The sequence below is a fragment of the Asterias rubens genome, chromosome 11 (assembly GCF_902459465.1).
Source record: "Asterias rubens chromosome 11, eAstRub1.3, whole genome shotgun sequence".
NCBI classification, from domain to species: Eukaryota; Metazoa; Echinodermata; class Asteroidea; order Forcipulatida; family Asteriidae; genus Asterias; species Asterias rubens.
The window spans coordinates 4556695-4584252 of record NC_047072.1 but is presented as its reverse complement, the minus strand read 5'-3'; the positions used below and the strand labels follow the sequence as shown (position 1 = coordinate 4584252).

The 27558-nt window shown below is 40.5% G+C and overlaps 1 protein-coding gene across 2 annotated transcripts; it reads left to right on the top strand.

Annotated features, from left to right (window-relative positions):
• On the top strand, window positions 1–26893 carry LOC117296775 (transcription cofactor vestigial-like protein 2). Of its 2 annotated transcripts, none has more exons than XM_033779823.1 (4): window positions 1–516; window positions 4400–4853; window positions 10861–11349; window positions 25515–26893. In XM_033779823.1, the coding sequence occupies exons 1-4, from the start codon at window positions 436–438 to the stop codon at window positions 25568–25570; spliced, it is 1080 nt and encodes a 359-aa protein (XP_033635714.1). In that variant the 5' UTR covers window positions 1–435; the 3' UTR covers window positions 25571–26893. The 2 variants fall into 2 exon arrangements, with proteins under 2 accessions (XP_033635714.1, XP_033635712.1); XM_033779821.1 differs by lacking the exon at window positions 1–516 and adding an exon at window positions 4065–4284.
• The last annotated feature ends 665 nt before the right edge of the window (window positions 26894–27558 follow it).

Below are 27558 nucleotides of genomic sequence, written 5' to 3'. Positions count from 1 at the left end.
CTTCAAAGCACGGGCTAAGATCAAACAACCATGCTGTCTCTGTGTGTTAACTGGAGCTTCCATTGACTGCGACGGTAGCCAATGTACACATGAGCTTCGCAACACAAATGGTGGTTTTGCAAGTAGCCCTACGTGGTAGAGAATTGTCATCATTTTGTGTTTGACTTTACGCTATTTGTATCTCTGCCTTTTGGTCACCGTTTCATAATGTTAGGTACTGTCTGGATTACATACTACGCGTGCTCATCGTTTAGCCCTATGACACGTCTTTCACTCTGTAAGGTTTCACAACATATCCTTTAATTGTCTCGGACCGGTTTCCCTGTGAGAATTATTCAAGCTTTCGAGAAAGAAAGTCAGCTTCTTTTGTTTTTCGTCGAGGGTTGGGAGTTTTACATCTACTAAATCGGTCTTGAAGTTTGTAGTGGAGGCAGGATGAGTTGCTTAGACGTTATGTATCAGAGTGCTTACCAGCCGTATCAACATTATCCTTTCTACCAGCGTCACTTTACGCAGGTACGTAAACTAGTATAGGTTTTCTCGGTCAAATTCGGCAAATGAGCGGTCAATTTCATTTTCATGCGTTTGAATTAAAGCTGTTTTGTCTCCCTAGTTGTTACTGCGTTTCAAATTCAGAATTCGGCCATTCAATTTCATTTTGAGTCGAGTCAAATTCATTTAGCACTCTGTCCAATTTAGCGTATCGTCATTCTTTTTCGTGACACACACGCCTCAAGAAGCGTCTGCGAATTTGAATGCTGCTTTGATGAATTCTGCTTTTGTTAAATTGAATACTCATTTTGTCAAATCGAATGACGCGACATTACATTTGACGAATCATAAAACGAAATCGAACGACCCTTTTTAGTAGCATTTGATTTCGCGCGAAATGGAATAGCTTGGTGATTAAATTGGCTGCTCGTCTGCCGAAAGTGACCGATAATACCTATAATTATTACACTGTCTCTTGTATATGTCATTATGTAGTTTGTTATGACCAGGGCCCAGTTTCTTTAAGCTGTCCAGCAGAAAATACTGCTGAGTAATTTTCTATGGTAAGCCAAAAATTAGTTGTGGGGCATAAGTAGTATGTTTGTTGTTAACTTCGTGGAATTTTGGCTGGTAAACAAATTCTTAAAATAAGTAGGATTTGAAACTTTGAATTTTGAAAATATTGTTAGACTAGAGTAAAGGTTTGCGGTAACACCATGTAATGATAATCTCTAAATGAGTTGGGTGGTTCTGAAAAGAACCGTTGGTTTCAACTCGACGTTTCAATCAGTAATCTGTGATCGTAATCTGAAGAAAAACAAATATTCAAAGCCATATTGGTTTGTGCTTAGCAAGTTTTGTTGTGCTTAATACATGCCTCATGAAATTTGGCCCTGCTTGGATTGAAATAAACTCAAACTTGGGTGATACAACTTTCTGTTGTTTTGCTTTAAATTTCGTGTTGCTACTGCAGGATTTTGCGCAACCCCCCCCCCCCGTGCATGCGCAGTGAATGATGTAATTATTTGTTGTGGAGATGGTGTGGCTAGGAGACCTCTTTAGGGGCGTGGGGGTAATACGGAGATAAGGGCCCAATTTCATAGAGCTGCTTAAGCACAAAATTTTGCTTAAGCAAAAACATACTTGCTTAGTAAAATCAGATTACCGGCCAAGACTCCACTCAATTGTTATGCTAAGTAAACAACAGCTAAATACCAGTCACAAGCAATGTACATGGCATGAAATTTGGGCCAGTAACATGTGTAAAATAAGCGAGCTATTTTCGTGCTTATGAGCAACTTGTTTGCTTAAGCAGCTCTATGAAATTAGCCCCAGGTAAGGTAAGGTTCATTTATTTGCAACCACATACGGTTGGATTCATTAAAAGGAGATGTCTCTAACCCAACTTCTCCATTAATGGACCATACTCCTGGTCAGCCGGCTAAGTAGTTCAGGGGCGTGGTACCTTGACCATTTCGTACCCGTTTGTCGATTTCACGAAGATAGTCCTAACTTATGACTTGTCCTAGGACTCTTTAGGAGTTATACCCCCCCCCCAAAAAAAAAAAACAAAAAAAAACGAAAGCTATAACTCAAGGTAAGAATTATTCTTAACTCTTTGTGAATTCTACCCTGGACACTTCATACCTTCTTTCCCAGATATTTCGTACCTTGTACCATAGAGCATCATTGCTCTATGCTGGTACTGATTCTGGATGTCTCGTTAGTGCAAAGTCTCATGAATTACCCGAGCCGATGGGACTGTAGGAATTGTTATTGAAACCCTTTATAGGCAAGGCATACACTATTTGTCCATTTACACGCACACACTGCAGGCTGTAATTAATTGCTGATTATGTCAGATAATAGTTAGTGGTGCAACGAGGGCGCTGAAACGGGACGTGTTTTAGATAAATGCTACCCAGCAACACCCTCTTGCGCCCCCCCCCCAAAAAAAAAAAAAAAAAAAAAAAATGTTCTCCTAGCCGGCACACATGGTAAGGGAGGGGGACCTGAACTGAATGGTAATTACTCCAAATTATTTTTAGCGTAACAGTTTGTTTGCGAACAAAATATCTCTCATGATTGGTTGCTTTGTTTCAAACAGATTCAACCCTTTTTGTTTTGTGTGGCAACTGTGGCCATCTGTTTTTGTTTTGCATTCATGACATGGCTTTCCATAGTTTTCCAACCCTGATTGGCAAAAACCTGGGCTGTGACGTTGCAATTGAAAGGTCTCTGAACTCGGCCCCTGACAAAAGCCATGTACCGTTTCTCAACAAATAATTGCTCAGTTCGAATTCAACTCAAACGTACATTTTATTCATACCTCATGAACACAGTAAACAATAATTTATAAAAGAGTAACCAATTAACAATGTTGTTTTTACAAGACCGATAATAATTAATACAGTATGGATCGAGACACCCTCTAGAAGCCGTTGAGATGCCTATTATTAACTTTTGCTAAAGAGTTTTCCTATGTGAGGGTCCAAGTTGAACAAAGAAAAACCTTGTGTGGCTTATTGTCCCAATGTATACAAGACAACATCCTATACGAAACAAACGAAAAAGGAGTAGATATTTCGGTTGCCACAATAAATCAATAGTTGTGAACTTGTTAATGTTTTGGTTTTTTTTCGTCATTTATTTATTGAATAAAATAACAGACTTATTCAGTGCTTTTATAATTATTTTACATTGTTAGAATTTTTGGCTTTTGTAATTTGTTTGGGGTTTCCTTTTTGCACTATGAAACTGTTTTTTTTTTCATTGGGACAATTTGTTTCTTCTAAAGATCTATTTTAAAAAGGGAGTCCTTAAAGACGGTGAACACTATTGGTAATTGTCAAAGACTATAGTCTTCACAGTTGGTGTATCTCAACATGCATAAATTAACAAACCTGTGAAAATTTGAAATCAATCGGTCGTCGAAGTTGTGAGATAATAATGAAAGAAAAAACACCCTGTCACACGAAGTTGTGTGCTTTCAGATGCTTGATTTCGTGACCTCAAATTCTAAATCTGAGGTATCGAATTCAAATTCGTGGAAAATTACTTCTTTCTCGAAAACTACATTACTTCAGAGGGAGCCGTTTCTCACAATGTTTTATACTATCAACCTCTCCCTATTACTCACAATCAAGTAAGGTTTTATGATAATAATTATTTTGAGTTATTACCAATAGTGTCCACTGCCTCTAAAATATAATTCTAGATAATTTCAGAGGATGTCAACTCTATAGATTAATGCAGAATAAAAACTGTCACCCCCTTCGTGAAAAATAGTCCTTCATATTGAGGTGGAAGGTGAAATGTCGGTCAGAGTCCAAGACTTCAACCATACATTAAAATAGTTTCTGGATTAAAATTCTTCAGCGAATTGAAAGAACTTTGTCTTCAACTTACCGTTACCAAAAGCAGGTGTATTTGTAATCCAAAACTTCCGCAGTCGCGTGCGGACCATAACAACTTCAAACGAACCTTCTTCACGCGCCCTATTTTAATTCCAATAGAGGTCGTTACCGGGCCGCACAAAAGCCCTTGGAATGTGGGGAGTTCGGCCCGGACACTAAACGCTGTCCATTTTTAAGCCAGTTGTGTTATTAGGTTGAAGTCAGAAGCTGGGTTTGTATTTCGTGGAAGTGTTATATTAACGATAGATATACACGTGCAGGACTTGAACTCTAAAATGTTATGGAGTTCCCACGTGTTGTGGTTTGTATACTGGCTTCGCCGAGAACTGTAATGACAAACGCATATGCATGGAGGAATTCGGCTGGCTTTCCAACGGTAAACAACATTCTGGTTTATAGTGCAAGTGTTCAGTAAACCTTAAATATGAATTAGACCCTGTATTTTTAGTGTTGACCTTATCACTTGATTTGTTGATTTTGAAATTTGACAGAAGTACGGCCACTATAAGATGCAAGAGCCTCCAGACCATGAGGCAAGCAGCTACACCCCGCATACTCAATCCGTCGCCCCGTCGACATCAACATCTCCAGGTGGGCATTCAACGCTCTACCACCCACATCAACATCACCACCACAACAGCCATAACTCATCCCCGGTCAATGGCGTCTCTCACCCCCATCAACTTAGCGTGAAGGAAGAGGACAAGTCTACCGGCAGTGACGCGGAGTGCACGGTAGAGGCCGAGTACATCAACTCGCGCTGCGTGCTGTTCACGTACTACACTGGTGAACTGAACAAAGTGGTAGATGAACATTTCAATCGAGCCCTGAATCAACCCAGTAGTTTCTCCTCCGATGGGAGGGTGGGGGTGAGCAGTGGGGAAGGCAAAGGGGGTCAACAGGGTATACCGAGTGAGGGGAACACGTGGAATAGCAAAAATGGAGGTGAGTAGCAAGAAACACTAAATGTTAATTGTTGACTTGGGGTAGGCCCTATGTTTACTCACGCTTATACTGTTGGTGACAGCCAGTGGCCCTGTCATATCATTCACATCCAATTATGGTGTCCAAAAATAAGACAGGTATAGTGGTATGAGCCTATATGGATGTCATCATAATTTCCTAATTTGTTTATCAGAATCAACACAATAAGCAAACAATACATGCAGTCTACATTACATTTTTGAGGATCACATAGCTCTGTAATAGTAACATGCTCATTATTCTGCAATTTCTTATGAATAAAACAACCTTTGCAACATTTTCCTAAAAACTAGCAGGAGCTAATGAGCTTGTCACAATTTGATATCCTGACTGATTAAGTCTCCATATAAATATATATCAGCAAGTCTGGTCAGAAACAGGCATGGGCCGTTTATTAGTAGTATCCAGCATGTAAAACCATCGAGTAAAACGCCTTGTTTAGAGACTATTTACTCTGCTCTTTGTTTTGATTTTGTGATGTCACATTTTGTGTCATATGTCGCAGATACTCAAGAGTTTGAGAAAAATAGCATAACAAGTTTTGGAATGTACACACTACTTCATTCATATCAAAAGTTGATAAAAATCGGACAGTGCAATCTTCATAAAATAATATTTTATGTTTTCTTCCATTGAGCTGTGTACAATTGTGCCTTCCAGGCTCATGTCACATGACAAAAAAATGGGCTCAATTGGATAAAGCTGTTAAGCAGAAAATACTGCTTGACAAATGTATTTACTTAGCAAACATTGAGCGGGGCACCAGTCACAACAGTATAACTAAATGTAATTTTGGCTGGTGACCTGTTTCTGTTAAGCAATACTTTTATGTGCTTAGCAAGAGTGTGCTCACTTATAGGCCTTATGCCTAATTATGCCATGGTCTACAGTTATTACCACAAATAACCAACCAGAGCAAAATAGGAAGTTTAAAACGACCAAAATTTCACATTTGAAGTGTTAATGCTTGGCTAATATTATGCTTTCGTAAACACAATTATCCTCTTCTGTGGCAAGCCTGGAATTACACACAGCCCATGGCCTCCATTGCCCCTGGTCTTGGCCTTGGTGCCCTTCAAAGGTTCCCCATTGACTTTAAGATTTTGCAATGGAATTGCCCTTTGCAAAAATGAAAATGGCCTTGCCCTTTCAACATGTTTAAAGATGAAAATTCAGGCCTGCTGTGGCCCACCTACTTGTTTACAAAGCCATCCATGTATACCAGCTGATAATTATTTTGCTAACCAGCTTCAATCCAATAAGCGAAAATGAGGAGCCATTTCCTATCACTTCATCTCTTCGATGGTAACCGAATTTTGCTGGAGTAAGAATTTGTTTGTCTGATACTTCAATATAGATCCGACCTTGACTTGACAGCATCTCGCGTGCAGTCACGGTCAACTTGAAACCCGCAGTACACATTCCTGGGATGCGACCTGATTCCTTTCTCTCTCAATCAATTTGGGAAATATTGAGTTTGACTTGTCAACAATGTCAAGTCAGTTTAGAACCCTAGAAGACCCCGGAATGCGGCTAAATATGAAACATATGGTGCTCCAAACTTCCGATACCACATCGTAGTATGTTCGTGATTTCTGAATGAGCTTGTGGATGTTCCGTCCCAACCGTAGATTTGTCCCAACCCTTGTTTGAGACTGGTCCCAACGTGAGTGGAACTGCCGTGATTTCTGAATGAGCTTGTGGATGTTCCGTCCCAACTGTAGATCTGTCCCAACCTTTGTTTGAGACTGGTCCCAACGTGAGTGTTACAGTTGGAACTGCCGTCATTTCTGAATGAGCTTGTGGATGTTCCGTCCCAACTGTAGATTTGTCCCAACCCTTGTTTGAGACTGGTCCCAACGTGAGTGTTATAACAGTTGGAACTGCCGTCATTTCTGAATGGGCTTGTGGATGTTTCGTCCCAACTGTAGATTTGTCCCAACCCTTGTTTGAGACTGGTCCCAACGTGAGTGGAACTGCCGTCATTTCTGAATGAGCTTGTGGATGTTCCGTCCCAACTGTAGATTCGTCCCAACTCTAGTTTGGGACTGGTCCCAACTCTAGTTTGGGACTGGTCCCAACTCTAGTTTGGGACTGGTCCCAACTAGACTGTCACAGTTGAGACTGCCACTACCATAGCTGGGATCCAGCCAGCAGCAAGCAGGTAGAAACAGTTGATTACTCTCAAGTATAATAATGTTTCTTTTTTCTATACGAAAACTAAACAATGGGAATTTGTTTACTCTTCAGAAACAACAGAACAACAACAGCGTCAACAATAGCAGCAGCAACAACAACGATAACAACAACAACAGCATCAGCAACAACAACAACAACAAGAAAGAAAAAAGAAACAAATTACCTATTAACAAACACACAAAACAAACAACAACAAACAATGCCAATCTGGAACCAGTATCTGGTGCACAGAGTCCCAAACAAAATCATGTCTACCATTCATAGTATTCTAAGGAGAGATAATGGGGTTTTTCTCTTCAGTTAAAATTTGAATTTTGTTCCTATGAGTTCTTCACCAGAAAGTGAAGTCAGCCTGCCAGAGAGAAGTTTCCCAAATAAGGTCCGTCTTTCGCTTCCCTGCCCTCACAACCCCTTCTTATTAGTCTCTTATCAAGTTGACAAATGGAGATTTATTTAAGTTTGTATCATCTCTAGCCCGAGGGTCAAGTGCAGACATGGCCTGAAGCAGTTCATTACAGTGCGGCACTGTGTCAAGAACTTCCAACTGTAGTTAATGAGCACCTGCATGTGTCAACCAAACGCTAGTCTCTTATCAAGCCGTTAGATCTGTACACATGCCGTGTCTGTGCGGGCGACAGTGACAGAGAAGTCTATCATTAATTTTTTAAAGGCACTAGACACCTTTGGTAATTGTCAAATACCAGTATTTTCACTTGGTGTATCCCATCAAATGCATAAAATAACAAATCTATGAAAGTTTCGACTAAATCGTTCCAATGAAAGAAAAAAAAAACATTGTTGGACAAATCTGTGTGCTTTCAATAAAAGGCTTCAGGCCTGAAGTCTTTTATTATTTTGAGTAAGTAATTAACTCTTACTGCGTTACTTCAGAGGGAGCCGTTTTTCACAAAGTTTTATACTAACAGATCTCCATTGCTCATTACCAACTAAGTTTTCATATCATGCTAACAACTATTCTGAGTTATTCCCAAATGCTGGTGTTGAAAATAAAATGCTATGAAGGCTGCACATGCAATGTTGTGCGTTATGCAATGGTGTGCCATCGCGATATACACCCATTACAAGTCAATGTCACCAAACCGAGGCGGGGAGGTTAATATTCCAGTCTGGTGTTGTTCCAACCGTAATTTGAGTATGTAATTTGAGTATGTAGAGACACAGAAGCCGTGAATGTGTTTTTTATTTTTTTTTGATTTATTTATTTCATTTTTTATTTGTATTTTATATTTATTTATTTATTTATTTATTTATTTATTCATTTATTTTGTTGTGGGGGGGGGGGGGGGGGGGCTCTGTAGCATTTCTGTCGTGCACTGTATACCTAAATGCATCAAGCTTGAAGTCAACGACCCCACGGCTTGATATTTGACCCCAGCTCTACGACCCCATGAAAGCAGTGACCACAAGCATTTTGATTTTCAGAAATAGTTGTGGGTTTATGAAATATTCTTGTAGTTGCTTGGTGCAGAATCATAGAGCAAGGGCAGGTTTCAGTCCTTGTTAAGTGTGGTGCATCCCACGTGCGCCTATAAGCGCAGGTGCAGCCACAGGGGCCCAAAATAGTCAAATCCATTATCAATTGATCTCAATAAACAGGTGATGAGTGTACCGATGAACACGATGTCTATTAACCCATAGAGCTTGGTTTTAACCCCAACACACTCAAACAACACCAGTTCACACGACAGCAATTTAACGGGGGTCCCTCGCTTTATTTTAGTAAGGTTGGGAACATTTTAAGATTGTACTTGGTGTGAACAGATAACACTGTTTGGACTGCCCAAAGTTTCTCGTAAAATCTCCAATATTTGCTATTTGTTCGTCGTGTGAAAAGGGCTTTACCTCAGCTGTGGATGGGTCATCTTGGTTGTTGGGTGACTGCTGACGTCACACGTTTACAAAAGAGCCAACCTATTTCATAAAATATCATGTAAGTAGCCGCTTTGTGCTTTTATACGGGGCGTCCCGTAGCAGGGTTTAGGTACTGTTTTTACAACACAAAATACAATGTCCACAGATTTACATTAAACTCACACGGTTTGAAGATAAATATTACTTGCCGAGGGGCTGTAGTTTTTGAGAAACAAGTGAAACAATACCACGAAAATAATTTTCGTTTCAGGAGACAAAAATTATTTTAACATGTACCGGTACAACGTATTTAAAATACGCGACCCACCTGAAATGCTCTGTGATTTTCACCTTTTTCTCAAAAACTTGACGACTAATGAAGCTAAACTATACAGGTTGTAATGGCAAAAATTTTGATCTACACAAGGTGTATATAGATTAACACGCAACTACAGACAACTTTCTTCTCGGCACAATGTGACGCCGATTTCAGAGTCAGAACATTTGATTTTGTTTTTTTCTGCAAATTTTTGTAACAAAAGACACGTATACACATCTCATGTATCTCCCATGTGGCTGATAGGTGATCGTTGGACATCAAACGACTCTACAGTTAAAACCATATGACATGACAGTAACTGCCGTGTACGCTTTGCATGTTGAAATATTCCGGGCTTGTTTAAATAAACTTGCCCTAGAACCCAAGTCGTTACCGAGTAGGTCTATTAAAAACGAATAACACTGCTTCAAAAATATGAAACAACGGCCGTTTGACTCTTTCAAGTTTACTGTTTGTCATTCGATTTTGATTTATGTTTTAAACTACAGCTGTTGCCCTTAAACATACACCTAAAGCTCAACCATTTTTCTGCTGGGCAAAATTATTATAAGTTGTAGAATTGTGAATTGTTTCAATAAGTTGGAAATATTTTCGTCTAAACCTCTCGGAGTCTGAGTCATTGTGTGAACATGGATTTACTTTGTTATCATTACCAGTTCCTCCCAACAATTCAAATTGACCAGTGAAAAGGCATTTAAGAACTAGTGAAAAGGTAGTGAAAGGGTAGTGAAAAACACGGTGAGCTACTGTTACACCACTGTTTCGTTGCCTTGTTCTTCTTCTTTGTTTTCTATGCCCGCTTTGTTTGTTTGGTTTTTGTTTCTATTTCCAGTCGGTTTTAAGACATCGCGTTGACAGCGAACTCGTGCATAAAAACCTCCTGGCATATGGGTCGCGTATGACACACAAGGCTGTTTACTATGATCGCGAGACATTAAAGATTTCCCCACTTGCTAAGATTATTTGGAGCGTAACACGCCATGATTTTCTTTGTGTTACTTAACCATCGAGATGTGTCATTAAAAATCTTGAAACTTAGTTGTGAAAAATGGCCATCGCTAATTCCTGCAGGATTTTAATTTGTTTTTGAAAAGTATGAAGTATGAGGGTAAGTTTGTGTGAGAATGAGGATTCGAAAATAACGGAAACTGAATTAGAAGTACGGAGTAAAGTATTCTCTTGAATGTAATAGGGCTTGGATTCGATTAAATTCCAAACCAAACAAAAAAATGTCATACGCAGTGTCCTATTTTTAAGGCTGGGTTTGTTACACCAAACTAGTTCTCAAAACGTCCGAACCCGTCCTACAAAAAAACTCGTAAAACGAGTTCGTGTCTGGCATTGCCTATGATGTGACCCTAGGTAAGTTAAAATTTGCATAAAGTTTGAGCCTCTTCGGCTAATTTTTTGAGAACGTAGTGAGAACGAGTTTGGTGTAGAGGGAAACTTTTAAAAAATCCAAAAAGGTGTGTTGGCCATTTCTCTATACATAAATTAACCGTGGTCTTTTCGTTCTCTAATGTTTGAATTTTTAATGGTTTTATTTTTCGTCCGCAGACACGGTAGTGTCGCCAATGTGTCAACGCAACCTCCCAGCCTCGTTTTGGAACAGTAACTACAACCACAACAAGTACACTCACCACCACCACCACCACTCTCACCACAGTACCCCAAGTAGCTGCCAGGGGTCAGCCACAAACTCCACTCACCACGATGCCCTGTTCCCGGACCCGTACCCATCATCACTCCATCGGTCGGTCCACCAGCCCGACCCCTGGCACTACCCGTTTGTCTCTCAGAGTTCATACACCCATCGGTCTAGCATTCATGATTTGACCTATGGAATGAGTATGAGTACCGGGGGTAGCGCGTTCAACCCCAGGTATAGCTCCTTGCTCATCCAGCCCCCGGTCCGACCGGGACGGTTACCTGCAATGCCCGGCCAGTGTGACTTCACTAAGGGGGGAGAAGGGTGGCCCAGTACTTACCCACACGGCCACACACAACAAATTGCGTCTGAGATTCCTTCTTATAGCATGGACTCAGGTGAGTTTAAATGATTCTGAGTTTGCTGAGAATTGTTGTTTCTGACTTAACGTTAAAATTGATGAGAAAGATTTACGTGGCATTTCTCGTTGGATGCCAAACAAGAGATACAATCTCCCTTCAATCCTAAGCCACGAATCCAACAGTCTGATTTGGTTTGATTTGATAGGCACCGTTAATAGTTAATTCAAGTAGATATATCCAGCATGCAGAGCGTGGGTTCGAGTCCCAGTTGTGACACATGTGTCTTTGAGCAAGACACACCATGTGATTCGTCCTTCGGATGGGACGTAAAGTCGTTGGTCCGTGTATTGTGTAACGCACGTAAAAGAACCCAGTGCATTTTCCGTAAAGACAAGGGGTTCGCCCGATTGACTGCATATTGCGCCACAGCACTTTGTAAACCACGGTGCTATGTAAAAGGTTAGGTCTCTCTCGTATTTCAAAATGTACTCCCACATCCTTGCAGGAAAATACTGAATGTCAAAGCGCCTTCAGCGTCACTGAGTGACAGATATGCACTCAAATACGAAGCCACTATTTTCTAGGGACCCGATTCAACGTATGATGACGCAGCAATCTAGCCGTAGCCGCCAAATTGGACACGACCTCAGAAAGAATTTGCTTTCTTGCAAAAACCATCAATATGGCTTAAGACACTGTACACTATTGGTAATTGTCATAGACCAGTCTTCTCAATTAGTGTATCTCAACATATTGGAACAACAAACTTGTGAACTCAATTGATCGTCGAAGTTGCGAGATGGTAATGGAAGAAAAAACACCCTGGTCACACGAAGTTGTGTGCCTTCAGATGCTTGAACTCGCGACCTCAAAAACTAATTCTGAAGTCTCAAAATCAAGTTCAAACATTTTAGTGAGAAATAACTTCTTTCAGAGGAAGCCGTTTCTCGCAATGTTTTATGTTATCAACGTCTCTCCATTGATCGCTATCAAGTACGTTTTATGCTAACAATTATTTTGAGCAGTAACCAATAGTGTCCAACGCCTTTTTAAAATCTTTAAATAGTGTCCAACGCCTTTAAATTGCGTGTACAGTTGTAGGAATAAATGCATAATAAGAACAAAAGTGCATGTTTAACATCAATGTGTCAATCCCTCCAAGTCTGTCTCCTCCTTTTAGAATACTTTGCATTAATGGTCAGCAACATTATAAGGACTATAACATCTCCCTCCAAATGCGCGCGGTATTTATCGTTTACAATCAGCGAGCGAGCGTGGGAAAGAATGCCGGAGTTCGCGGGGAATTTGACGGCACCGCATTGCACGCGTTCCTAGCGATTCGTGCTAGCCGGCCCGGACATGATCTTTTTTGTTTTGCTAAGCTGGAAGGAGGATGGTACAGTATGGGCTGTATGGTTTATGATTTACTCCATACAGACTTCTGCTTAGCAGTTGAATAATGTACTCTGGCCTGCCTGGCACATGCGGTGGTGTTTGGCCGTCCCTTTGCGGTCTCGCACAACAGTGTTGACAACTTCGGAATTTCATTGCTATATAAACGACAGAGTAAAAATAATAAAAAAATTCAATAATGCCATATTCAAGGGCGTTCGTTCTCTATACGCTCAATTTTGGAGCGTATAGTGTGAAAAAAGGGTTCAGTGATTCATAGAGGACAGTTTATAAATGTCAGAGTTTCTAGTAGATTTTGTTTCTCCGGCTTTGATCTTAAATAAAAGATGCAATGTAAAGTGAGGCAATTGTTGTCCGTCCCGGTGTGGGACCTGTGTGTATGGTATCTTTGAGTGCAACAAGGAACTGAATTGTGCTGATGTGATGAGTATGACCTGTTTGGCTGTGTATAATAATGAACTTATGATTATTTGCTGTAAAAGCTAATTTTGTAAGCTGCAAAAAGCAACGTCAATATTTTGGCGGATCTATATAGGGGGGCATCATTCTGTAGAACTCTGGGCCTCTAATCAGCATGACCCTCGCGGACCTTCCTTCGGCATGGCCTAAAACATTTAAAGGGTCTTTATTCGACATGACCAAGCGCTGCCATTCGGAACGAAATGACCCCAGAGCATTTATTCGGCACGAACGGAGGTTTTTGTTGGGCATGAAAGGCCTTCTTTCGGCATGACCTGTTGGCCTTCGTTGGGCAAAAAAGTGTCTTTATTCGGCATGACCCAAGGTCATGTATTCGGCATGACCTGGGTTTATTCGGCATGACCTTGGGGTCATCATTGAGCCTGGCCCAAAAGACTTGCGTCCAGCATGGCCTAGGGTCTTCTTTCGTCATGAGCAATGACTCTTCGGTCTTAAGTCTACATGACCTACCAGTACTTACTCGGCATGACCGTTGTTCATCATTTCGTATGGCCATGAAACGGCATGACCTCTAGGTCATTCCGGTTTTAGAATGGCATTTCTAGTTTTAAAATTCCACACGAACCTTTCACATCCGAAAACAAGTCACCATTTTAAATAAACATTTTCCTCTTATATCATACTCTCACAATGAGAGTCTCGTTGTACCATGGCAATCTTGTGCACAGTAGTCCCGTCCTCTCATCTCCATAAGTGCTTTTAAAATGCGAGTACAAAATAAATCAGCAAAAGCTAAAGGGTTTATTTACTTTTTGTACGACACAAAACACAATGCCAACAGATGTACACAAATGACGGTTTGTGTAATCCGCCCAGGGGTCGATTTCACAAAGAGTATGGTCCCAACTTGGGACTAGTCATATGACTCTTTATGAGTTGTTCCAATTTTAGGCTAGTCCTAATTTAGGACGAGTAATTCAGCCTAACTCGAGATAAGACTAGTCTTATATTTTTGTGAAACCCACCCAGGACCCCTTTCCACATCGCACGGCGGTGCAAAGCGAACGAGTTCATCCGAAATGGTGTTTTAATGACAACTGACTGGGGACAATTACCGGCTGCGAATGCTCGGAATTCAACCCATGAATCCATCATCCACGTGGTAATACGGCCAATTTAGGAAGGAGGGTCGACCGTGCTACGCTGGGGTTTAATTGGCAGTGGTCTCCGTGTAGCGTGGATCGGTGCGTGGTTTGTGGCGTTACGCTCAGTACAAAAGCCCCCATTATAGCCTCGATAATTGATGTTAGACCTTCATCGGGCGTAAAACAAGTGAGTGCGTCATTTATATTGCTGTTATATAACACAGCACACAATTATACCTGTTTTTTTCTTCTTCTAATGGTCAACACAGTTTGGTACAAGTGTACTTTGTCTTGTAGTAATGGTTGCCAGACGATATGTGTCAGATTTCCCAGTGAGTGTACCTACTGTATTGCTCTAAATAGTGAGAGTGGTTTCATCTTTGCGCTGTCTACTTCACTTAGAATTAGAAGCCCAAACTTCAGCCGTAATCCTCCGCAGGTTATGGTTAAAGAGGACTGGCTGTTTGGAAAGAAAACTGTCACCATAACATCATCATCATGAGCCAACATAAAGCACATAATAGTATACATAAATCTGTTTAACACAGTGGAGACAAATTAGACGGAAACCAGTTAATATACAGATCCAATGTACACTATCTGGTATCTTGGCTGGTAGCACACTATTTCCCTGCCTGGCAAGCTTTGCCCTAAAATGGGTTCATATCGTCAAAGGCCGGGTAGAGCCCCACTCAATCACCAAAAAGAGTCATATCTTATAAAGTTGTCAAGCTAGATTTAGCTCATTTTAGCTAAGCAAATTTGTATGCTTTTATTGTACTATTATTATAGGCAACCAAACAGTGGGTAACCAGTTGCGATAATGTAAAAAGTATAGCACTCTGCAAGGTAACCCGTTTGCATTAAGCACGATATTGATATGCTAAGCTAATTTGTTTTGCTTACAAGCGTTGATTAGTTTGGTGCACGTAGATGCACGTTGGGACATGCCAACATAATGGATGACTATAGAGTCAGATGGCAATAGGACGAATGGTGATTAATGATAGCTGTGTATCTGGACCGGTGTTGACATGATAATTGAGTACATGAAAAGCTGTGCACTAAAGCTAATATGTATCAATTAGATTCATCTGTGCATACAGGGCCTATGGCAGTTATATGGAGTATTTGTGCCTTAGGTCTATATAACATTGGTGTCTATATAGGGCGTACATAACACTGGTGCCTTTAGGGCCTATACAAGCACTGCATATAGCCAATGGAACGCTGGGTCTAACAAACACTGGTGGTAATGGACCATGGAGCACAGGTGTCTGGGTAGACACTGATGCACAGGGCCTACGGAACAATCACCTGGTACTAGGGCCTGTGTAGCTCGACCTATAGGCCTACAGACCACTGATGCATAGGGCCTACGGAACAATCACCTGGTACTAGGGCCTGTGTAGCTCGACCTACAGAACACTGATGCATAGGGCCTACGGAACAATCACCTGGTACTAGGGCCTGTGTAGCTCGACATATAGGCCTACATAACACTGATGCATAGGGCCTACGGAACAATCACCTGGTACTAGGGCCTGTGTAGCTCGACCTATAGGCCTACAGAACACTGATGCACAGGGCCTACGGAACAATCACCTGGTACTAGGGCCTGTGTAGCTCTACCTATAGGCCTACAGAACACTGATGCATAGGGCCTACGGAACAATCACCTGGTACGAGGGCCTGTGTAGCTCGACCTATAGGCCTACAGAACACTGATGCATAGGGCAATGGAACAATCTGCCCATAACCCTAACTTAATATACACAAATTTCGCATCTTCAGATATCATTAACATGTTGTATCATTCTTTACATTTTTGTGTTGAATTGTTCGTTGCTCAGAAACAAAAAAATCAGGTTTAGTCTCATTTAGTTCTTGATAACTACAGAGGTTTGAACTTTATGGGGTTTTTTTTCCTAAAAACTTTTACATACAATTACTTTTTATTGAACTCAAAAGTCTGATATTCATGTACAATAAAGTCCGTCATATTAAATACTCAGGCTAAATCCCTGATGACTCCGAGGAATTTGTGCAGTGTCCCCCCCCCTCCCCAAAAAGCTTAATGGAAAATACATGTATCAGTTTAAGATTTCTCAAATTTAAGTTTTGAAATGCCAATTACAGTATTGAACATTAATAGCCCTCACAGCTATTGACGTTCTGTTATACTTTCAACACAGCGTTCAGCGGAAAGGCCCGATTGTTAAAATGTTAAGCCGTCACCGGGCCGCCATTGATCCTTTGGGCGGTAAAGATTACCAATAAGTGCCGCTAATTTGAAGCAACGCTCCCCATTCGTTTAGCTTTTTATACCTGAACCTGAAAAATGTAGGTATCAATTTAGGATTTATTATACTTAAAATACAGTACTGAACATTTATAGCTGCTCACAAAATGCCCAACAAATATTTGTTAAAATGTTATGCCCCTTTTACCGTCAGAAGCCGTCACCGAGCCGCCATTGATCCTTTTGGCGGGAACGATTACCAATAAGTGCCGCTAATTTGAAGCAACGCTCCCCATTTAGATATTTATACCTGTATACCTGAAACCCAATCCGCTCTTGGTTTCCGATTAGTGAAACGTGAGAAAGTTTCAGCTCTTTGAAAAAGAAGCGTATTCGGAAACAACAATTGAAATCGACCCCGGATTCCCTGATTGCTTATGGGGTCCCCAGAGTTCGCAGCCATTCTAATCTCTACCCGTGAAGTTGTCAGTTTTGTTGTTTCCTTAAAAGTGCGGCAGATCTTTCATTTGTTGCGTTCCTGTAAAGTAAAAGGAAAACCTTATCCTCGTATGTTCTCTTTCGTTTTTGCTTTCTGACAAAACGCAGTGCACCACTATTGATAGATTACCTGAATTTGATACGGACGGACCCACTCGTGAACCTTCTAAAGAATAGTCTCGACGGTGCATATAACAATAAGTTACTTTTGGGAAGGGGCGGGGTGATTAGGGCGCACTGGAAAGAGGTGTGGCAGGGGCTTGCCTAAATTATCATATAGGAAATTTAACTTAGATAAACATTGCATGTTATATCAATGAAACATACTCTCCTGGTGAAACCGGAGGTGGTGAAGCGTTCACTCAAGCCCGGTTCTTACTTCGAACCATTCGCTATAAAACAGCCATGTGACGTCACAAGCCATTTCGCATTCGCATGAAGTGTACTGGGCTTAAAACTTATGATTCAAGTTGTACACCACTTTATTAAAAAAAAAAACACTCCTTTATCGAAATGTGTTGTCTTTGGGTATTATACAGACTGAGCTTCTTTTTGGCAAAGTTTGAATAAAAGTTTGAATACAAAATCCACATTTGGCTAAAACAAACTTTTTTTTTTGATGGTGGAACATTTTCACTATAAAAAAAAAGTTATTTTCCAAGATCCCACTTCACATCTTAGCTTTTCATTATGGCGGATTTGAGATGATGTACCAACATAGAACAAAATAATTACTGTGGTTGCTAGACCATGCAGGTTATCTCAGCAGTCAACCGGTCGACCTCGCACGGGGCTACCGCGGCGTGTACACGGCCCAGCTGTCTCCCTCGGATCCCCTTGGTGTCCCAATCAAGCCACAATCTCCGCGTCGTATCAGTTGATCAAATATTCTCCAATTAAAGCATGTTTACACCATTGGTAATTGCCTTGACTAATGTTTTCTATCAACCACACACACTACTTACGTCAAGATAGTTCTAAAAGTTTTCTTCCGACCTTGGGTTTTCTTCCTCCATGGTTGAATTTTCTTCATTTTTGTTTAAGATTTCATCCTTTGCAAGTTACTATAGTTTGTAATGTGCCAGGTTATAGTCATTACTGAAGGTGGCACATGTTAAGCACACCATGGCGTATCGCCTGAACGTAAGCAAACGTACGCGAAATATTGAAAATACGTTGGTGTACGCTGATATAAGTTCAGGGTAAGTTGGGGATACGTCGTTTACGTTAAGAGCACGATGGGTACGCTGTTAAAATTGTGAACACGTCGAGCCCGCGAAATATTTTTGAGCATGTTCAAAATTTATCGGCGTACTAAACGTGTGCTTCATACATTATGCATAAGTTCCCCGTAAGTTCATGGTACGTTAGACATACGTTGACGTACAACAACGGGGTGGCAAAACTACCTCGTACCCACATACTACTGGTACACTAACCATATTGAATGCATGTCTGTCCGTGTTGACATAGCTCATTACGTGAATACAGACGAAGTAATACTGTTGCAAAATTCCTCGGGTCTTTGTATGCTATCTTGTTTGGGGATTGGTGCAAAACGTCAGTGAAAACTGGGATTATTGCTTCAGTCACTTATTTTGTATAACTATCACAAATTTTAAAACAAACCCATGAACAAATAAAAAAAACTGCTAAGTTGACATTAATTCGGAAGTTACAGGTTAAAATCCTGCTCTAGGCAAATAATATTTTTATTTGACCCCAAAACATTGCCACTAAGTAACAATATTATTCTCCGTCTTCTTGCCCTTTCATCTCCCGACCAGCCGTGGTTTATCACCGGGAAAACCTGTCACTATCACGGGATGACCTTCAGGCTCATTCTGGTACCTTACATCATGTCACTACATCATCAGTACGGAAAAACGGCAAATGAACATCCGGGCCTCCTATATAGCCCCACGCCTTCCGTGCTAATATTTATTCCGGCTCAGTGGATCCTGATTCCGGATCGCCTCAGTGCGTATGTCCTCCTCTTGACACAAGACACAAGCCAGGTGGCGGAACGCTGTCTGGGCCGGATCCATAGAGCCGGAACGCATGGTTATTAAAGAATTTGTTTACCAACAACACTTAACATCAACTTATGACCAATGCATTTTAGAGCAACTTTTTTTCCCCGTCTTTTTTCCACGGAGGAGATTATTTATTCACACTTAAGACCACTCCTCATACTACAAACACGCTGAAAATCCATAACACTAACAGCCAAAAAAAAAATATAAAAAAAATACACCATACAATGTTAACCTTGAACCAATAGTTTGAAAGAGTCCCATTTTTGTTGAAATTAACAGTGGAATCATTATTTTAGAGCAACCTTGGTTGTACAGACGGGTCTGTAAATCAATGCACTTTTATGTGTGAACTGAACCCCCTGCTTCCCTCACGAGAATGAGAGCAAGTAACGTCAAATTAGTGAGACATTTAATGAAGATGCAATTGTTCACATACAGAGAGGCAACTCACATGATTGATAATCTACATGTAATCCCTGGAAATATTAAAGGCAGTGGACACTATTGGTAATTACTCAAAATAATGATTAGCACAAAACCTTCCTTGGTAACGAGTAATGGGGAGAGGTTGATAGTATAAAACATTGTGAGAAACGGCTCCCTCTGAAGTACCATAGTTTTCGAGAAAGAAGTAATTTTCCACAAATTTGATTTCAAGACCTCAAGTTTAGAACTTGAGGTCTCGAAATCAACCATCTAAACGCACACAACTTCGTGTGACAAGGGTGTTTTTTTCTTTCATTATTATCTCGCTAGTTCGATGACCGACTGAGCTCAAATTTTCACAGGTTTGTAATTTTATGCATATGTTGAGATACACGAACTGTGAAGGCTAGTCTTTGACAATTACCAATAGTGTCCACTGCCTTTAAACCCTATCCCATATACACTCTTAAAAAAAAACCTCCCGGGTCAATGGATTCCGATTCCCCATAGGACCTGACTCAATTCAGTTTAACCAGGGGTCGAATTCACAAAGAGTAACGACGAGCAACTCGTCCTTACTTGTTTTTGTATCAAGTTCCGGGTCAATTGACCCAGAAAGGGTCAGGCTCAACTGAACTCCTCGTGAATTCTGACCCCGGGGTTTTAAGAGTGTACGTTTCACATTTGAGGCAACTTTCTTACGAAAACTGAAACTGTCGGTAAAGCTAACCGGGGGATATTTTGCTAATTGCCCTCCGCTAATTAATGGGAAGCCATTTCACAGGAAGTGACTCTCTCTGGGAGTTTGGCGTAAAAATAGCAATTTCTGTGTGAAAAAGTCAATTATTTTCCCTGGCACAATCTTAGGTAGTTTCTGTATTGCTCGATAAGCGTCGTGGTTGACTAAGTGTTGTCTTTTTACCGGAAGCATGTCAAACTGACCCGATAAGTTTCAGGGGTAGAGTTTCGAAATATAAACTACTGTTTCCGATAAACCAAAAATTATCAGCTATCATTTCTACTCCCCTCAACTTTAGTTTAACTTCGTTTCCGAACAAAATATGGAAGTTGTTTCTCAGAGATGGTTGCACTACGGCACTTACCAAAGAAGTGATGCCATGCAATCGACCCATGTGTAAATTGCTTAACAAAAATGGCATTTAAAGGCAGTGGACACTATTGGTAATTGGTAAAGACTAGCCTTCACAGTTGGTGTATCTCAACATATTATATGTATAAAATAACAAACCTGTGAAAATTTGAGCTCAATCGGTCATCGAACTTGCGAGATAATAATGACAGAAAAAAAATACCCCTGTCACACGAAGTTGTGTGCGTTTAGATGGTTGATTTCGAGACCTTAAGTTCTAAATCTTTTTTCTTATCAATGTAAGATTTTTCTTAGTTCTTAATACCATTTTTTGTTTTGCCTTGCCTATAAAACCCAAAGATCCCTGCCGCGGGTTCACTATAATGGCCAGTTAGTAATAAGTTATTACTAACCGAACATTATAAAATGGTGTGGTGCTTTGCTGCTTCATTTCAATTACTTGTTTATAAATTTTACCCATTTTGTGATACCTCGTCTTCCTCGTACTGACGAGTACACAAAGGTAGTCCTAGCTCCGGACTCGTCGTGTGAGTTATTGAAAACTTAAGGCTAAAAGTTAAAATTTAGGACGAGTAACTCGTTCTTATTTGAGATATTAAGACTGTATTCTTACTCTTTGTGAAACCCATCCCTGCTTCATTAGTGAGATGGTCATTGTTTATGATAACTCAATCTGCGTTTACAAATTGCATCTTATTAAAGGATTTGAGCAGAGTCTGTGGTCACAGTTTCTGTCAGAGCAAGTTGGTCATTCAATCAGACGCGTGCCGAGACGTACCCTCCAGCTTACTACCCCGTTGCGTAGTTAAGCTTTTAGCCCCGTGCCAGTGCAGTCTCCTCAAGCTGGAAGGACCAAGCAGTCGGGGGATACACGGGTTGGTATGCCGTGGGGCCCTCCGTGGCGTGAGAACGGCAGGGCGTGGATGGAAGTTGACGTATTGACTTATCTGTTCTGTAATTTTACCAAGTTGTCATCTTGGATTTAATGAGAGTTTGGGTTCTTAATTAAGCCCCTAGTCGGACTTCGCTATAAGTTGTAATGCGACTTTGCGTTGCTTCATTATATAAACGAGTTGAAGTCCGGAGAGGTTTAATGGCTATACATAATAATCCACTGATTGGATTGGGTTCAATACGCATAATGCTTAGACTTGTGGCTACTGGCTATACCTCCATAAGCCACACCATCCACCATTTGTCCGATCATTTTCGGCTAGCAGCCTATTTTACTTTCAAGTGATTTTGCCTTCTGCGGTTGAAACCGTCGTTCAAATTGACTGTGCGAAATGCGAATTTATGGAGCATTATCTTCAATTAAACTAAGGTGTTCCATTTTGTGCATACAAAATCGGCATTCAGTTTAGCAGAGTACTGGGCGTAACTAGAGAGTTCTACGAAAAGAATGACGAAACTAGAGAACACTGTTTGCTCACACAACAAGTGGAACTTAATGGCTGTATTGAGGAGATTCGATTTTGCGCGAAATATAGTTTAGCCTAAACGCGACATTTAAATTGACCGTTTTTTTTACCGAAAGTAAGCGACCTCTAAAAACCGAAAGTAAGCGACCTCTATAAAAGCTTAATATGAAGGTTTAACCTATGGGGAGACATGCCCCCCCCCCCCCCCCAGAGGGGGAGGGGGAGACATGCCGAAAAGGGGAGGTGTCCATGCCTTGGAATCATGACTTTCGTTATTAAAATTTACCATATGCCTACGTTACACTATTGACAAAAATAATTAACTGTTTTTACCATCATGTCAGATTACTTTATAAAAAAGGAAGATGAAAACAACAACAAGGGCGCTTGTTTATTTTAGAGAAATGCAAATGGAAACGACTGTTTTCATTTGCCAGAAGTGATTCATAGGAAAAAGTTGTGCATCCCTCTTCGTGCGTTCTAAGCATACCAACAGGCGTTTAGTACACTTTGACATTTCAAGTTCAGCTATTGGTAACTTCACAGCCAAAAGTCTATCGTTCGTGACACATTGTACCCTTCCACACTATTTTCTAAGCTTCAAACTCGAACAGCAAGAAAGGTAGTCTTGGCCCAAGACGTCACTGTCTCAAACTCGTAACGTAACGTTACGCTACATGATAACCAAGTACAGGGGGCGCGCTTTTCGTAATGAATTCATTTTGGTTGACGACTGTCTGAAGCTGGAAATCGAACCAAGAATAAATAGACTTATACGCAAAGCTAGCGGGCGATACGGTGCGCTGCCCATGGTAGAGAGGCTGGGAAATAATCAAGACTACACTGAGGGGAAATTTAACATGAATTTGTTCTCAGGCTTGTCAATGTCAGAAGATTTGTTGTGACTGGAAATACTCTCAAACATTCGTCCTGGGTAACTCTATTCCGTATGAACAGTCACGAACATGACGACCCGACCGACGGCCCTCTTCCCAAACCATGCTGGTGTTTTCCTCTAAAGAGAAAATGCAATTATTTCGAGTTGGAATTGGTTAGCGATAAAGGCCATGTTTAAGTTTAAAGGTATATTTTCATCCGTAGTTTTGGGGAGTAAAAACTTTGTGTTTAAACTCAATCAAATCCTCAAGTTTTGGCAAAAAAAAATCAACAAATCGAAGAGCAAAAAAAAACCACTGTTTCCGCAACATTGGCTTATTGTTAATGGTCGCAAAACTGTGCTATTTCTTACTTGCGCGCGTTCATTTACTTATTTCTTTCGATTGTTGCAACCGAATCAAAAAGCATTGGTGGTTTGGGTGTCTCCGTTAAAGCTATTTTTCTTGATTTTGTTTTCTGGCTATTTTGTTTTCCGTACAAAATATTTACGGTTATAGAGGTTTTGCGCTATGGTTTACTGATTGAAACGGAACATTGTCTTCCGAAATAATTTTCTTGGTTTTAAGGGGACGGTTATACCAACGTTTCTTCCCCTTTTTTATTATTTTTTATATTGTGTTTGTTTGGGTGGGGGTGTCATCATCGCTAAATATTAATACATGTGTAGCGGTTGAAATACCGTTTCAACTACATTTTTTGGTCCCATTTTGACACAAGCTCCGTATAACCCACTGCTGATTACGGAAAAGGTATTGCTAAGAAGAAGAAACAGTTTAAATCGAGCCAAACCCCAATGTGATAATATATTGTTTGTGACTGCACTGCGCCGGTTCTCGACAAGTTGTAAACTAAAAATGTCTTCTGTAAAACCAGCCACAATCACGGAACTCACAATCGAACGAAGCATCAATGCTGACGTGTGAGATGTGCAAAACACTTTCTCTTTACTTTGGCAATACCACAGAGGGAAATATTCTCTCCATGGAAGATTAGAACTGGTAGATGAAGTTTATAATCAGTCAGCCTTTTTTTTCAGAATGAAACTAATGAATAATCCCCTTCTCGTTAATTACTCATCACGTACTTGAACTGATACCGAAGCCCTAGGCCTAGTGTGGCTACACGGTAAATCATTTCAACCAAAGAATGCATTCCGCCCAAGAGGGAAGTAAATGAGGAATGCGCACTATTTTCCCGATTATTATTCGCTGGAATTAATGATCTAAATTTATGACAACTAATTACCAAAGCCAGGCATTCGCCACTTCACAACAACAACGAAAACGCGGGAATTTTTTTTTTTCGTCAGTGTGTGCTCGAGACAATGAAGTGCGTAATCACATCTCCTGCCTCTGTTTCCATGCCAACGTGTCCTCCACCCTTTTATAACAGGATGATTGTTTAAGTCTTGGCGGTCTGAGTTTGTCCATCTCTCTGTTTGTTTTGATGTCCCCCACGTGCGAGGGATTAAGGTGGGAATGTACGTTGCTCATTACGCCCGGTATTGTCAGATCTTTCTGAGGCTACCGTTTTCCATCATCGTCTGCCTCATCAGTCAGGGAGTTCCAGCGTTCTCTAGATGTCTTAAATCACGGTGGTATACAGGTAATTACTCCTTTTCGGCTATCGAGCTGGGAGGAAACCTGCCTTGAACCGATGATGAGGGGGGGTCCTCTTTGAATTATTGAGAGAGGCTTGTGATGAGTGAAACTTTTCAGACTGACTGAGATGGAAATGAAAGTTGTGTAGCCCGGGTTGGGGTGTGTGGGGTTGGGAGGAGGTGGGCCCCACACCTGTCAGATTACATAGTTTTATATTTCAAGTTTTTAAAGAAAAGCAGATTAAACCGATCGAAATGAGCAAAGTCTTTGTATGTGTTCTTATATATCCATTGTGGGGTCTTTTACACAATGTTAAAATGGAGCCCTCAAAGTGTGTCTTTGTTTGACGTTTATCTGGGCAGGGTGCTGGGAGAGAGGGGGGTACATTCATATCGAAAACTTGCTCATCTGTATTAGTGCCCCCCCCCCCCTCCCTCCCCCACCACCACAGCCCACACCAATATGCTCTAATATTATATAATCATAATTATGCTTACCGGAATTGGACACACGTACTGAGCGGTAATCATGTGGTCATCGGTGGCTTCTGCTACGATGACTCTCCAAGTCTAACTGGAGAGTTGTTTCTGCTAAGCATTTTGCTTACTAGCAAACGTTCGTTCCCATCTTAAGAATTTATTGCAAGAAAATATTAAAAGAAAAACACCCTAGTTGCACAAATTTGTGTGCCTTAAGATGCCTAAAAAAATATTAAAAGACTTCAGGCCTGAAGCCTTTAAATATTTGAGTAAGAAATTACCTTTTTCTCAAACAACTTCGGAAACACTACGTTTCTTGCAGTGTTTTATACCATCAACAGCTCTCCGTTGCTCATTACCAAGTAAGTTTTTATGCTAACAACTTTTCCGGTCCGGGTGGGACTCGAATCGAAGTGCACAGAGACGTACTGTGGGAAAGATTGTTCTGGTGCAATGTGTTTCTTATTCATTTTCAATAATGATGTTTTCTTGTTTTTGTTTAACTGCAGCTTCAACGTCAGCACTGGAATCTCAAGATACAAGCAAGGACCTCTACTGGTTTTGAAAATTGGTCAAGGATGTCAACTGTGAGGAAGACCTTTAATACAATTCGAAGATGTTCTGCGCAGTTCTTGTTGGCTTGAGGAGGCAATCGAAGATGAGTGTCCAAGGAGAATGAAGACTAAACAGATGGGAAAGCAGAACATTGTCACATCTTAAAACTTGTTGGGTCTCACAATACCTCGAAGGGTGCCCATTGCAGTGACGTCAGTATGTCTGCTATGGCTCCAATTACCCACAATTTTCTCTACAATCTTTGCTTTTTAATCAGAGCTGAAAATTCCTTTTTTAACGAGCTGGAAGATTGAAAAAGAACTGATGTTTGCCCCAATGCAAAAACTTACGCGGATTTGATCACAAGGATGCGTCCGGACGGTCCGAACACACGGAGTGAGAGTGGCTGCGGACCAGGGTTACCAGAGCGAATGAAGTTCAAGATCGCCGGAACGTATATTGTCTATTATGAACTACTTTTGCCACAGAACGAAAAACCCAGTGGCACCCCGACGACATTATGTTGGAGTCATTTCAAAGGGAATCATCCAGTTGATCTTGTAGGTGAAACAGAATTAATTGTGCAATCAGAGAAAACGTGTATCATAGGGTCTGCTCAGATGAGCGGCCATTTTGTTTGTTCACCGAGCAGCCATTTTGAGAAAAATGGCAGTTTAGATTTCGTTGTATGTAAAGTGCGATGTCATTGTGATGCATATAAAGAGTCTCTTGTCCAAAATAGTGACAAGCTCGACCTTTTAAAATAAATGTTATTTCATAAAATCTATATCAATTATAATTATTATTATTTTGTCATCAAAGGCAACGAGACAAAGATTGTTTTGTGGTTTGATAAGTTGTCACCTCAGAGTTCAAAACACTTTAAGAGAAAAGCCCAGCAAAATGAAAACATTAATTTGAAAACCTTTTGTATTTGTATTTGTCGATTTTGTTTATTGAGTGAATGTACCGTCAGATGTAGGTCAACCAGAACACTTTTGTTTAGTTTGTTGAGTTAAAATCATAAGTTGCAGCACCGAAAAGGGCTAGGGTCGAAAAGTATTAAATTAACTTACAAATCCCCATTTCTGTCTTGTTTTCACAGGACTCTGGAAATGTTGAGTTTATTTACCACACATGAGTGGTTGGGCGAAAGCACAAACAACATTCTGTATTCCCCGATGTAAATTGAACATCTATTAAACTACTTACTGTCTTCCTTGTTTGAAATTCTAGAGATTTTTCAACATTTATGTCGGTCATTCTCACTGCAGCCTTTAAAGGGAAGGTTTGTCAACGTTCGGTAATCACTCTTAAAGCCATTGGACCCTTTCGGTAAACAGTATTGTCCAAGGCCCACACTTCGTGTATCACAACTTCTATATAAAATAACAAACCTGTGAAAATTTGGGCTTAATCGGTCATCGGAGTCGGAAGAAAATAACGGAAAAACCCACCCTTGTATCCGTAATTCTCGTTAACGAGAATTGATATTGGTTTACTGTTTTCTCAAAAAGTAAAGCATTTCATGGAATAATATTTCAAGAGAAGTATTTCACCACTACCTTCTGTAAACCCTGTAAGTTATTTGTAAATCTGTGAACTTTTTCTTTTTTTTCTGTACCGAAAGGGTCCAATGGCTTTAAAGTTGATGGCAATTACAAACCTTTGGTTAAAGAAGCCTACAACAGCTTTTTTTAGTATAAAGCATTTTCAGAAGCATTTCACTTCTAAGAGATGTGTTGTGGAAAAATATATCAGTTGTTATGTCCCATAATTTTACTATGAGAAGCGTTACCGTGTTTAAATGGTGTATGTACTCTTTGTATGAACAAAAACAAACAATGTGCACAGATTTACACTAAACTTACACAGTTTGAAGATAATGATAGTAGAAAGCTTCCCTGAAAATATTATATACGTGCTGAGGTGGAGTAGTTTTGGGGTAGAACGTAAAACAATGTCATGACAATAATTTTCGTCTCATGAGACCAAAAT

What these genes read in the sequence shown, in the direction of transcription:
- LOC117296775 (XM_033779821.1), top strand. Translation starts at nt 4,189, where the DNA reads ATGGAGTTCCCACGTGTTGTGGTTTGTATACTGGCTTCGCCGAGAACT. An exon ending in ATTCGGCTGGCTTTCCAACG is followed by an intron (nt 4,285 to 4,399) that starts GTAAACAACATT and finishes GAAATTTGACAG; the next exon opens with AAGTACGGCCACTATAAGAT. An exon ending in GTGGAATAGCAAAAATGGAG is followed by an intron (nt 4,854 to 10,860) that starts GTGAGTAGCAAG and finishes TTTCGTCCGCAG; the next exon opens with ACACGGTAGTGTCGCCAATG.